A 14271-nucleotide genomic window follows, 5' to 3' on the forward strand; every position below is an offset into this window, starting at 1 on the left:
GTTTCGTGAGCATTCCTCGTGGATCAGCTCCTATACCAACTGCACATAAGCAGAAGCTGCTTTGTTACAAGTTTCATCTGCAGGAGGCAATGGTGGGAGATGTACTTTGAAACAGACAGTCACAAGATAGCAAGAATAAGTTGTTGGAGTTGTGGAGTAGAACACAGGATTGCTTATTCTCAACTTGCCATACCAAATAGTATAATAGTATGTGTTCTTCAGCATCATGCTCGACTTCCATTTCCTTCCTTCCTTCCTTCCTTCCTTCCTTCCTTCCTTCCTTCCTTCCTTCCTTCCTTCCTTCCTTCCTTCCTTCCTTCCTTCCTTCCTTCCTTCCTTCCTTCCTTCCTTCCTTCCTTCCTTCCTTCCTTCCTTCCTTCCTTCCTTCCTTCCTTCCTTCCTTCCTTCCTTCCTTCCTTCCTTCCTTCCTTCCTTCCTTCCTTCCTTCCTTCCTTCCTTCCTTCCTTCCTTCCTTCCTTCCTTCCTTCCTTCCTTCCTTCCTTCCTTCCTTCCTTCCTTCCTTCCCTTCCTTCCTTCCTTCCTTCCTTCCTTCCTTCCTTCCTTCCTTCCTTCCTTCCTTCCTTCCTTCCTTCCTTCCCTTCCCTTCCCTTCCTTCCCTTCCTTCCCTTCCTTCCCTTCCTTCCCTTCCTTCCCTTCCTTCCCTTCCTCCCTCTCTCTTTCACTCCCTCCTTTACTCCCTGTGCTCCAGAATGGAGGTATCCTAGAAAAACTTGTAGCCTGTGACTTGCTTGTTAGGGAAAAGAGACAGAGAGGAGACTGAATTGGTATTCGAGACATGAGAGATTGCAAATTATCATGTGCTGCTGCCTTGTTTCATCCTCTCTCTTTAAACCTAAAAATAGATTTGCTTTTTTTTTTTGAAAGAATGAATGCAACTGCCAAATGGAAGAAAAGGCTTCCTGGTTGTACTAGGTGGGATTCCTAAGTCATATTGGCCTCGGGAAATTTTCTGAGCTGAAAATAGTAATAAAATGAAACAGTATTAGCAGGAAATGCCATATATGCTTTCCAGACTCTTAATTTTAATTATCTGTCTGGTAGATGACCTGGAATACCAGATGATCACTGGGTCTGATCCTGTGCACTGCTCTGGGACTCTTACATAATGTCCCTTTGTGGGACTGCTCAATAAGGTGCTCAGCCTTTGAATTAACATGGAGAATACTTCATCTTACTTCAAACTAACTTGAAAAAGGGTAATGTTACACAAGCAGCCTATCAAAATATCTTATGATGCTATGCAGAATTTTTTCTACTTATTCTAAGAGTAGATTTCTTTTCCTGAATTGGCCTCTGACAACAGAGATGAAAAAGATTTACTGATTAGTCTTAATCATTAATTAGTAGCAATAACTCTTGTCTTTTGCTATCTGTGAAGCTCAACTTCATAACTCAGCAGGAAAATAAGGAGAAAATGTGTTTTGAAGTATTCTTATGACTAAGACTGTTAAGAAAATTTGGGGCTACACACTTTTCTTTGACATGCTACAACAGGCTGCCTGCTAGCTCATTGACCCTGAACCTTTGCATGCCTTCAACACAGCAAATACATTTTGTAGAACACATGAAGATGAAATAAATTACCTATATGCTTAATTCCTAGCCTCCTACTTGGTCATTGACCCTTAATTTCATGTACAAATAAATTAATCTCCAACCAAATATTTCGGAGTTCTCACTACACTTGAGTCTCTTAGGTTAAGTGTCTTTTACTCATAACTTTACAAACATGGAAACAAATACTTGGCTACATTGGGCCAACTTATCACTAAAGTGCACAGCTTGCAATTGCAAAAATATGGTAATAATGAAGATAAAAACCAATAATGAAGATAAAATTTCTTTATTAAAACTTTAAAAAAATTTCTAACAAGTGCATTAAAATCCCATTATTTAGTTTACAGATCTCAAGACTGTTTCAGTTCTGAACTAGGATTTGCAAATACACTAAGCTAGAAAATATAAATGTCTATGTGCCACAGGTATTGTGTTGCTAGACTGCCCCAGTCTGTCTGCAGCTTGCTGTGATATTTATCTACTCGGGTTGGACATTTATCTACAGTTTATTACATACTGCACCAAAACAAGGTACATGATTAACAGCTTGACAGAAAGAAATGGTCAAAAAGACAATTTTTAATCTGGGCTGGAACTTTAGCCTGTAACTGTAATGTTTGGTGACATCATAATTTTGTAGCTGAAATATAATAAAACATTCTTTAGAATGGAATTTACAACCAGAGGGACAAGAGTATGGCTTTCATACATGAAAATTTTTCTAATTGCTGCAACATCCATTGCAAGGTAGTACAAAACATGAAATTTAACCTCAATGAATTTTTCCAAAGCTTGTAAGAGGAATAGTAGATAGGACAGCATCCCCAGCCTGTTGATTTTGAAAAGAAACTGTGAAGTTGCAGCTCCCCATCCAAACAGGCAATCTTGTTTTGCTTGATGCAGTAGTTGTATTGTGGAGAAGCTGCTGCAGCACCACTCCTTATAGCCTCCATCAGAGAAAGCAACAGAAATGGTCATAGCTGAGTAGCTGGAGTCACTGAGGCAGAGACTCATTTCACGCATGGCAAGAAAGAAGACAGAAAAACCATCATTCATTGCTAGCATGAATTGTGGAAAGCATTTTAACAACCTTAGTACCATTTTGCTTTGGAACTTTATCTAGGGACATCATCCATCAATGTCAGACGAGCATGTCTTCTGTACTGCAGTAAAACCACAAGGACTCATTCTTCCTCCATTTCTCAAAAAGAAATATAAAAAGTCTTTCTGGCCAATATTTGCACACATTTATTACACCACGCAGTGTTATGAACTGCAATGACAAATCAGTCAATGCTGGTACAAAGGCAAAGAACAGTTTCTTTGGAATTCACCCTTGTTTCAAATACTACTAGTTGCTAATTATCTAATAAGCTTTATAACTATTGGGAATTGTAAGGAGAAATACAGTGTTATTTAAGAAAATTTCTCCTTGAAATTCTGTAACACGAAAGGAATTTAGTCTCTAAAGAACTTACAGCTTTTTGAAGAAAATACAATATTTTCCTGCCCAGCCACTCATGTCTTGCTATTTGTTTACTACCTCCAAATACAAAGCACTCTCCCTCCTAGCCCTGCAGGCAACTATGAAACATTTTCTTGTTCAAGTGGAAAATGTCCTAAGAGGCAGACTGATAGACACAGTGAAAAATGAGAGCTTTAAGCATTATTGCTTCTTTCCACCTGTCACATTATACCTGGAGAACTTTTCTTTCCAGGTGTTGGTTGATGAGGTCCCTGGTGAGACCCCACCTGCAGTGCTGCATCCAGCTTGGGGATTCTCAACTCAGGAGAGAAATTGACCTGTTGGAGCAAGTCCAGAGGAGGGCAACCAAGTTAAACAGACTCTCTTATGAGGAAAGGTTCAGAGAATTGGGTTTGTTCAGCCCAGAAGAGAGATGGCTTTAGGGTAATCTAATTGTGAACTTCCTGTACCTGAAGGGAGCTTAGAGAAAAGATGGGGAAGACTCTTTAAAGGACCATGCAGTGACCGACAAGGGGGAATGGAATTCTTTAAATTAAAAGGTTTAGATTAGATATTAGGAAAAGATTCTTTACTGTAGGGGTAGTGAGACATTAGAACATCTTGCCCAGGGAAGCTGTGGATGCCTGTCCCCTGGAAGTATTCAAGACCAGGCTGGATGAGTCTCTGAGTAACCCGGTCTATTGAAAGTATCCTGCCAATGGACTCTATGATTCTATGATGCTTTCAATTAGATTTGCTCATATGCAGTGAGTAAATCTGGTTGTTCTTTCAAATCCCACAAAGATTCAAAAATATAAGCACCTACTCAGACCCTTCAAATTCAAACTGTCATAAGGATTTAAAAAGATCCATTTCTAAAGGAGTTGTTCAGGAAATAGATTATTTGAATTTAAATCTGGAAGATATTGCCATGGTAGCTGTTGTTGTATCTGCTGTGTGGTCAAGCCTTTTGCAAACCTATCTGCTTGGTGGATGATACTGTTTTGCATCCTCATGTGGAAGATTGTGGGGTGGAAGGACACTTTCACTGGCCAATATTTACAGCTGAATGCAGATCATTAATACTATAAGGGGTTTTTTTTGTTTGTTTGTTTGTTTTTTTGCCTGCTCCTGACGGGGGGCAGACTTGAATCATGTAGTTCCTTCAGTCAGGTGGTTTCATCATCAGCTACTCCAGCAGCTTGTGGGAAGACACAATAAATAAGGGCAAGAGGTTCAAAACAGAAGAGCGGTCTAGTGAAATTTCTGACCTGTTTTTTGTGCTGTCTCAATTGTCATTTTGGAAGAAGATTATTCAGCTGGCAGAAATGCAATCAAGTGTGGAGTTTCTTTTTTGAAGATATTATATGAAATTAGAATAAATATTGGTATTGATTTTTCTTGCTGCACAGTATCAAATGATTATCTATGCAAAGAAGCCGCTGAAATGTTATTCCAAAAGAAAAGCAGGCAGATGATTTAATAATCTCAGCTTCTTCATTTGTAGTCTTATTCCTGGAACAGAATACATTTAACTCTATGACACAATATAGATTCTAGCCCCACTGTAAGAACTTTATTATATGAAAATTATGATTATATTAATATTTTATTAAAAAAATCTCATCTCTGAGCAAAATCCTGAATCAGACTAGAACATAAAGCTGCTAACACTGGCCTTGGTAAAACATTAGTCCAGCTGCAGATGTGATATATATAGAATAATTAACTTGGTAGTTCTTTTGACCAACAGGTTTAGGAGCTGGTATAAAGCATACAACCTGTTACATTCTGATTTTAAGACATTATACCTATATGGTTAAAAAACAAAAGAAAAGAAAAGCTTATGCCTTAGAGTCTTTCCAGCAACGAAGTCTATAATTCTGCCTCATGAAGTTGTCTTGTATTTTGCTTATAAAGAACTGGTGGCTGAGCCATCTGTCCTCTTTCATACATCAAGGCCAGCAGTCACAGTAGAGGCTATTCTTGGGCAGAGCTGGTTTATGTATGCTGTTGAGGAGTGGTATCTGCATAAAAATCTTGAGTTCTCTGCTTTTTAAAAAATTTTATTGCTTAAAAAAGGAAATGAAGCACTTAAAGTGTGTGATTTAGACAGGTTTTTAATTTTAAAAATGGATATTGAGTATATAAGTAATAATTAACTACTCAGGGTTTGAAGATGAAGGTACCAAATTTCTAGGTATTATTAAGTAATGAGATAGCTGAGAGCATAGTTCCAATTAGGTTAAGTAATATAGTGGGGAAACAAGGTCGTTCATCACTCAGTGCTGGTGCAGGACAAAGGAGTGCTATAACTACAATATACCACTCTGCATCACTTCCATGCACTGAGTGATAGGGCTCTCTGAGAGCTAAGGATTGAACCAGCACTTTGGTGCACTAATCACACCATAACTTTGATCTCTGCCTGGTTCAAAGACCTGTGCAGAATTCATTACCAGTTGCAGAGGGCTTTGTGACCCCACGTGAGACAATGCTCCGTGTCCACCTGAGAAATGGTTGTTCTTTTCCTTAACTTTAGTGTAGTGCAAATGACAACTCCAGCCTTTACACAATAGCCTGTTTTTATCTCCACCCACATGAGTAACATTTTCAGCTAGACTTCAAGTTGTATAAAGTGTCAGGAAAGAAAAAGTACATAATATGTCAGGTGTTTGGAACTGAAAACTGAGGGAGAATGGTGGTTTCCCTGATTTCATTCTCTGGGAGTTTCAGGATTTTAGTGCATCTCATTTCAGCTTCTGTTTGTAGGAATCCAGTAAAAGTTATAATACTATTTGGCAGAAAGATTGTTGTCTGCTGAACATGAAAACTCCAGGGTGTATCCCAAATCAAAATCAGAATTTGTTTAACCCTTTCCTCTTGTTTTATTCCTCAGAAAGGTAAACTGTGAAGAATGATAGCAATTTTTGAATTTTCTCTGCTGATGAGTGCAGTTGAGAATGACATTTTATTTCATTTATGCTATTTCCTTCTTCAGTTGTTTGTGAGTGAACTCTTCTGTTATATATGACAGATTGACTCTAGGCTGTAATTAACCCATGAAAGTCTGAAACATTTTTCAATTAAAATGCAATATATTTTTGCTGAGCTAAGTGTGACTGATTAGAGCTTTCCTGAATACCAGTTTTTACTTTCTGATTCTCTCTAGCGCTAGGAAAATCACCAGTTGCAACACTGCTGCAAATATAAAGAAGTAATGGACTATTGCGTTGTTTCCTAAAATAATCTGGTATACTGAAAGTAAGTATTGGGAAAATAGGCCCACTTAGCTGACAAAAAAAGGCAGAGCCATGAGCCATGAGCAGGATCTCACCAGCTAACTGTTTTATTCTCCACCTAGAAATATGATGAATGGCATTGGTAAGAGGCTCCACAGATTAGAATACAGTTTTCATAGACCTCTAATGCCTGTTAATTAACCGAAGTAACTGAAATGTGGGAATTATAAAGGAGATCAGTGCATGCATTAACTGCACCTGGCAATGTTTAAATGTAAAATGAATCAAAGATCCCGGTGTGTATGTGCTACTATTATGTTATTATTAGCATTTATCAGTCTCTACAGCAGTCTAAGTCTATTTTAGAAAGAATGAGTAAGGAATTAGTGAAAGAGAGAAGCAAAGAGAAAGAGGGAAAGGATAGAAATCATCTTGTTTTTAAAGTTCATCTGCCTGCCAGAAAACACTATACAGGGTATTCCTAAGCTACTGCCAAGTTAAAAACAAATGGGCCAGAGCAGACATTGTATTTTTCATGACAGCCATTTGCTGCTGATCACACAAGTCTGTTTCTCTGCAGTATGATGTGTTCTAGTGAGTGAAGCAGCAGTGCTTACAGACAGATGGGGTCAGGGTTCACAAACCAGGACTCAGAGCCATGCTGTTTGCTAACTTTTCCACATGATCTGAGACATCAAACACTTTCATCTTTATCTGTCTATCCTCAGTAGGTCTTGTTCTAGTTCACTTCTGACTAAAGGCATCCTTACTTACAGAATACTCTCAAAGAGGATATGATGAGGTGGCCGATGATTGTCCCCAAATACACAACATAGGTTCAAACACCTAGAACAGTGTGATAAATAACGAGCAAAATGAAAAGCTGTTCATGACAGGAGAAAATAGGATTTGAGCTCCACAACTGCTGTTTCAGGCAAATGTATTGTGTTTCTTTTTTTAACAATTCAGGGTGTCATCATGGGAAATGGTACATAAGTAAACAGCAGAATTACCACCAAGGTCTGAGTATGTAGTAGGATTAAACATTCCCTCCCAAGAGAAGTAAACATACTTGAAAAATCTTACTCATATGGTTAGAGAGGTATCCCCAAAGTAACTTAAAATGTCAACTGACAGTATGGAAAATAACTGTGCCACAAAAAATAACTAGCCATTTGTACAAATATTTCATACATACATCCAAATACAAGTAAGTCTAGAGGTGTTAAAAAGTCCTTTTTGGTCAATTGAGCAAACACTAAATACTAAACAGAACAATTTCAAGTAGACCTACATACTCCCTCCTTCTGTTTCCAACCCCTCGTATTTTGAGTAGAACCAGAAAACAGAAAGGCCCAGGAAAAAAAAAAAAAAGTAAAAATTGAACAATGTTTTTTAAACTAGAGAAAAAGTTCCATTTTATCAAAGTTCAATTTTCATTTCACTCTGTATTTATTCCTGTTGCTAGTGATAAAAGATAAAAGTGAAATAAACACTGATCAGCTGTTGAATAATAATTATTTTCATACTCCTACATATAACTGTTATCACCAAGTGGTAACTCTTAACTGTTAAGCAGCAGGAAATTAAATGATGCAATCTAGGACAAATCTTCTAAGAGCAGAGACTTATTCTCAGATTTCTGAGACTGTAGTTTTTTTAGAATTGTGTAATTAATACTAGCATTCTTCTCATGACCCATCTGGGATCCATTGTTTCAGTTCTCTGCTCCTCCACACTATTTACAGGCGCAGCTTCAGGTAGGCAGATGGGATGCAGCTCAAGCCATACATTTTTAATTTACTGATAGCAGCATTTCCTTAAGTGACATGCTGTAGACTTTTTTCCCCTCTTTTACATTAATTAGTTTCTGTTTGCAAAGTACACTGAAATAACAATGACCTTCCAGTTTGCCCGTTCTCTAATTATCTGTTTGTTAGTAGACACAGAAAACATTTAGGAATGATAAACTGTGAGTGATTTTTACTTTCACATTTAGTTTGACATCCCAATTTCAAGCCATTTTAAAATGCCTGTATCTTACTCATGTCTGAGACACATTGATAAACTGTTATGCTGCTGTTCTGTGAGCAAAGTCTTCAGTAAACTGTCTCCAGATAAACAGCTGAAAATAGTCAAAGTGGAAATTCAGCTCTTTCCTTGTCCTTTCTCATTGATGTAACAAAGTCATAATTATCCTTCCCTGGGATAATTTAAAAGCTGGGTCTCATTATTTTCACATAGATCAGACAAGTTACTATAGCCAAAATGAGTCTAATATGTAATGAAAATTCAAGCCAAAATTTAGTCCTAAATTAACATATCTCAAAACGCTCACAGGATTCATGCAACAACATAATGTTTGTGTGGACATCACAACTGTGTGCAATCCTGTCACAGCATCAGCCATATCTGCCAGAAATAATATTCTTCTTGCAGAAGAGGGAACTTTCAGTTTGACTACTGATATGCAATGCTTCATAGCAGGTTTCTTTGGACTGGGTGTGAATCTTATTGCAAATTATTTACACATAATCAAGTACTTCACAACTTTTGTAAATTTTGTATCTGATGATTTTTAAAGGAATTAACTTACATCAAGCAGTACAGGATACGAGATAGAAAACAATGATGAGTGGGTATTGGGGTTTAATGGGTAAAACACCATAGGTTATTGCTGGTGGAAGCAAAGGTCCTCCCCTTTTTATTCCATTTTTATTCTGTAGACATGAAAAGATAAAGCTAACCAAGAGCCAGAACTAGTGGAAACCAATGTCATGGCAAATGATGCTGGCTGGGTTAAAGTAATTACTTTTCAGAAAATCTCGAGTGGTAATTACACAAGGTCTGTGACTGTGAATACAGGGAATTGTCTGGAGGGAAATAAATAGCAACACTGATATTGTACAGGGAATTCAGGACAGAAATCAAATGCTTGTGGAGAAAACTGAGCTTGCCTGTGAGATGCTGGAGAAAGCTCTCTGGTATTTGGATTCATGGAGATATCTTGGGGGGAAATGGAAGAGCTGTGATTCTGGTTTTAGAAATACTGTTTTGGAGCCTCAAAAGCTGATGTGTTGGCTGTGGAGAGACTAAAATAATTTTAAGTGCTTTGTATTTTCATTTTTAAGATGACTAGGTAAATGTGTTCACTTGGATTCAGAGAATTCCTCAACAAACCTACCAGAGAGGGAAGCAATACTTTGAATTCAGCACATTTCAGACATAAACTGCAACTAAGAGAACATGCCAGAAGGGCAGAGTTCATCTGAAATGGTGGCATTGTACATGATCCATGGCAATGCACAGTGATGATCTTCATACTGAAGGCAAGATATTTGTTGCACTTTCAGTGAGTATAGTTGTCCAGAAACCAGGAAACTGTGCTCACCACAAATGCCCCAGGTTCCATCTGGGGACATCTATCTGCTTAGTGGTGTGAGACCTCTGGTGGGCTTCTGTTTCATTTTGGTTGATTATATTCTCAACCCTACTGAAACATAATTAGGAGGTGCCATCTACTTCTGAGCTGGCACCATGGAAATCAGCTCCCAGCCCGGTTGAGCACAGGTTTGTAATTTTGACCTTATGTAAATCTCATGAAAAGGTAAGGGCCTCACTTAAATCAGATCCTTAATAGTTGTCAGAAACCTCAACTGTGGAAGTGTGTCTTAAGAGAATGAATCCAAAAGTGAGAGGCAGGAGAAAAAAGGGGTTCCACATGCTGGCAGTGTTAGAGGAAATAAAATCACTCCTGGAGGCCTGGCAAAATTGGGTGTTCATTTTAAAACTGATTTAAAAATTAATGACTTTGGCATGGAAGAGAGATGAAGAGCAATCAGGCTTTCTGGGGGGAAAGGGAAGCTTACTCTGCAATCTGCTCTGATCTTTGAAGTAAAGAAAGAAAAAGGTATGAGGGAAACATGAGTTTTCAGTTATAACTTGAATTCAGAAGTTTTGGCAAAGACAGATGAATGGGAGTGCATAGGAGGTTATTTTAACACTGTACTTCAACCACACTTGCTGGTGACCGACACTGAGTTTAATCCTTTTGTTCATTCTTTTGATTACAGCTTTAAAATACCTATATTTTAACTGCATCTTATGGTGAATTATCTTTGTAACTTTTTTTAGCTAAAAGAACAAACCTTAGTGTAATTTTCACCAGAAATTCAGTTCTGGCCACAAGGTAATTTGGTTTTGCAAAATTCGTGCTGTTTTTACCATTTAATTTTCCTGAATTTCACTCTTCATCTGTACCTGACTGTCACAGTCTAGTTCTTAAGAGGTGGTAATAAAATTTAATAAGCACTTCCAATCAGCATTTATTTTGTGCAGTCAAGGACCCCAGAAGCAAATCAGAGGGCTAATATATCCTGTAACACTGTTACACAATTGTGCAGAAGTATGGGTTTCAATTTCCTGATCCAATGATTACATCAAACAAAGAAAAAATGTTTATATTGCCACTCAGATTGTTCAGCTGAAAGCCATATATCAAAAATAGCAGATAATCAAACATCAGGAACACTAGCTTATAAATCTCCTACTAGCACTGCACCTGGGGAAAACAAATGTTTCCCTGGTTGGATGCCAGGTTACAGCACACTAAAATCAGCATTGCAATACAGAGTAGGCACAGAGGGGAAATATGGCATAAGCCAATGCCAAAGAAAGTTCATTTTTAGGACAGGTGTTGACTGGAGTTTGCACAACGTGGAATGACAGAATCATAGAACGGTTTGCACTGGAAGCAACCTTAAAGACTATCTAGTTCTAACCCCCTTGCCATGGACAGGGATGCCTCTTGCTGGACAAGGTTGCCCAGAGTCCCATATTCACAACTTCTCTGGGCATTGTCATGTTTTATACAGGTCAAGGAAGAGATTAAGCATGTTCATATTAAAAATATTGTAAAACACCCATGAAAAGCAAAAAGTACTTATCAGAAATAACAGCATTTTCCCACTGAAATACTGAGCTTGTTTTGCTGTAAATAATAAGTTTTGTGGTCTAGTGTTACTTCCTGTCTCAAAGGAACCATTTTGAAAATACTGTATTTATAAGTAATCCCAGCCCCTTGTCTCTTGTATAGCAAGTCTTGTTGGTCCTAAATGAACTGATGGGGGAAGAAGAGGATAATAAAAGAACATGCTGTTTGATCAACAGTGTGAAAGCAACAGCTAACTTTACTCTCTCCTATCTCAATGCATTTGTTTCAGAGATGACGCAGGTACTAAACTAGCAGATGAAAAAACAAGGCCAGAATGTGCCATGGCCCTGTCACTGAAGGCTGAGAAACACTCAAGCTCTCAGTGAAAATGAAGATCAATATCAGAAAAAGCAAGTGTACTTCCCATGTGGTCTGAGCCCATTTTGCTCACCTGACAAGAAACCACTGTATTTGGTAAAATGCATCCACTAACTCCCATGGAACTTTATCCAGGTGAATAGTCACTAATGTGTACTCAAAGAACTGTGCTTCAGGAGGTAGAAACTGGAAGGTGGAAGGTGTCCCTGCCCATAATGTGGGGGCAGACTTCAAGGTCTACTTCTAACCGAAACCATTTTATGATTCTGTGATTTTCTTTGGTAGTGGAAATTTCAAGGTTATTGGCAGTCCATCTTTTTACAGGCAGAAAGATTACCCACAGGACCATGTGGCTGGCTCTAATATTGTATTGATATCTGTTTTGTACTCCATGGTATTGTGTTTTGCTTGGTGCCTTTATAAGGCTAATGTTAGGGGAAGAGGACACTAGTAAATTGAATCATCCAGCTCTCTGCAACAATTAAGGAATATTCAAGTAATGGTAACAGCTCAGCTATTACTTCTCTTAGCCTGTTCCCTACACAGGAGGCTCTACCTGAAAGGGCTTCATACAAATGTCACAGGACAGTCCTGGTGCACCTTGTCTGGCTTCTGCTGAAGACAGGAATGCTTCAAAGAGCTGCACAATGTGAAAGGAGATTGTTGGACTCTCCTTGTTTTGGCTTCTAGTGTCTCATGTAAACTGCTGAGAACAAAACTATTTTCGGTAGCTCCTGCCTCTTCCCCTTCAATCTTCATAAGGAGTGTCCTTGCAGAGCAAAGAAATGCTTTTCCTCTCTTGACAGCCAGAGGAACATTCCCAGAGGCTCTCTTTTTTTTTTTTTTTATTTGAGAAGAATTTCTTGGAGCTGTCAAATTGGTAAATATGAGGTGAGAGAGAAATAAGGACTGAGCCAGCAAAAGAGAAACAAGCATTATATTACAGCATTTCGAAACAAGCATTATATTACAGCATTTCTTTCCAGGAAAAGTGTAGAGTTGTTTGGAGTTAATTACAGATTTGGTTCTGATTTTCAAATATTTCATTTTGTCCTATCATACGCTGAATGGCATAAATACGTTAATGAGAAAGTACTGATAGAACTTTCAGCACTTGATAAATAAAATACAATTAGACATGGACAGATAGTGATCTTCTTTCCACTAATTTGAACATATTTTTCATTTATTTGAAATAAATTTTGCCCTGGCTGACTTCACAGCATTGCTGTGCCCTGTTGAACAGGAGCTGCTTTTACCCCAGAGTCAGAGCTAGATGTGCATCACACAGTGTGACTCTAGCGGCCACGGAGGCAGAGGCAACAGGGTCTAGCAGAGACCATGAGCCCTGGGGAGATAACCTGCTCTCTTATCAGAGCTCAGGCCACCCGGGAGCAGGCTGTAACCTGGTGGTGTGAGTGTGTGCTGGATGAGCAGCAGCCAGGACACTGAGGGTGAGCTCAGCTGTAGTCTTTGTACCTTCTGAGCCTGCCGATAGCTGGAGCACTGCAAAGAGCAGGGAGAGGCCAGGTCATGCCCTGTACTCCTTTGCTGTGGTGTTAGAAGTAATTTTTGTGCTTTGAAATGAAAGCACTTTGATATCCCTTGAAAAGCAGTCTGTGCTGAAGATATGTGGAAAAGCCTGCAGTGGCAGGAAAAGAGACATGATGTACGTGAATAATTGTATTATTTGAGGAACAGGAAGGGTAACAGCACTCATACACATGATGTCAGAGGATGGAAAGACTTCCTTTTAGTTTTTCATATTTTACTATACTGCTGAGTAATTTTAGGATAAAAGGAACAGTATAAATAACTTCCTCTGACATCCCCAACATTGATGTACAGTCTGAAAAGTACAAATGAGTTGCAAACACATATAAATGTGCTATATCAATATCTGAGGTATAATTGCATTCTGTGTCTATTTTACACTACAGTTGAACAATTTTGAGGATGTCAACCTTCAGGAGGTAAAACTGTGCTATTTTACAATCAGCAGAATATGTTTGTAGATTAGGGACACAAGAATAGCCCAGGAGTTAGAAGATCAAGGAATTCAAGTTGTTGCTGGATCACAGCCCTTCCTTGTAACTATGCCCAGCTCCTCAGAGTTAGCCAGCCATATGAAATGCAAAAGGGAGCAAAAGAGATGTTTCATGTTCTGTGTTACGACAGGCAGAGGAGCCTGGGCTCCTACACAGCTTTTGGAAACGGATGTATTCCTAGGCTGCTGTTTGTGTGTGAGGTGAGTTACAGCACACAGCCCGACAAAATCCACACAAGTATTTGTGCTATTTTAAAAGCTGAGAAAAGCAGCGACGTGACCCCCCCCCCCCCCCCCTTTTTTTTTTTGGAGAAAGCAAAGCTAGTATCTGTTTGGGAATGTCCCAGACTGTCTAGCTACCTTGTTTAGGAGTGCAGCTCTTGATGGCCTCTCTTGTAAATTGATATCTGTGGACCTTCCCAGCTTGCTGGTAGTTATGAGGATGGCTACTGGTGATTTCATTCCACTGCCCTAAGGGGTCAAAGTAGAGTGTTGTTTTAAGAGAAGGCCAGTCCGTGCTTTCATTTGAGTGTTCAAGTGCTGTGTTGCAGAAATCAGACTTCATTCTATTGATCTTTTGCAATATGTATGGTTTCCTGAATTTAATAAAGTTCTGAATTTTACCAAA

The 14271-nt window shown here is 38.7% G+C and overlaps 1 protein-coding gene across 1 annotated transcript in view; it reads left to right on the plus strand.

Moving 5' to 3' along the window:
* The window catches only part of GRXCR1 (glutaredoxin and cysteine rich domain containing 1), a 38251-nt gene that overhangs the window by 7213 nt on the left and 16767 nt on the right, over positions 1-14271 (plus strand). The window contains exon 3 of the mRNA XM_038136341.1: positions 7501-7507. Coding sequence (XP_037992269.1) covers positions 7501-7507 — 7 coding nt within the window. The remainder of the gene's footprint in view (positions 1-7500; positions 7508-14271) is intronic.

Source organism: Motacilla alba, chromosome 4 (assembly GCF_015832195.1).
Source record: "Motacilla alba alba isolate MOTALB_02 chromosome 4, Motacilla_alba_V1.0_pri, whole genome shotgun sequence".
In the NCBI taxonomy this organism is placed as follows: Eukaryota; Metazoa; Chordata; class Aves; order Passeriformes; family Motacillidae; genus Motacilla; species Motacilla alba.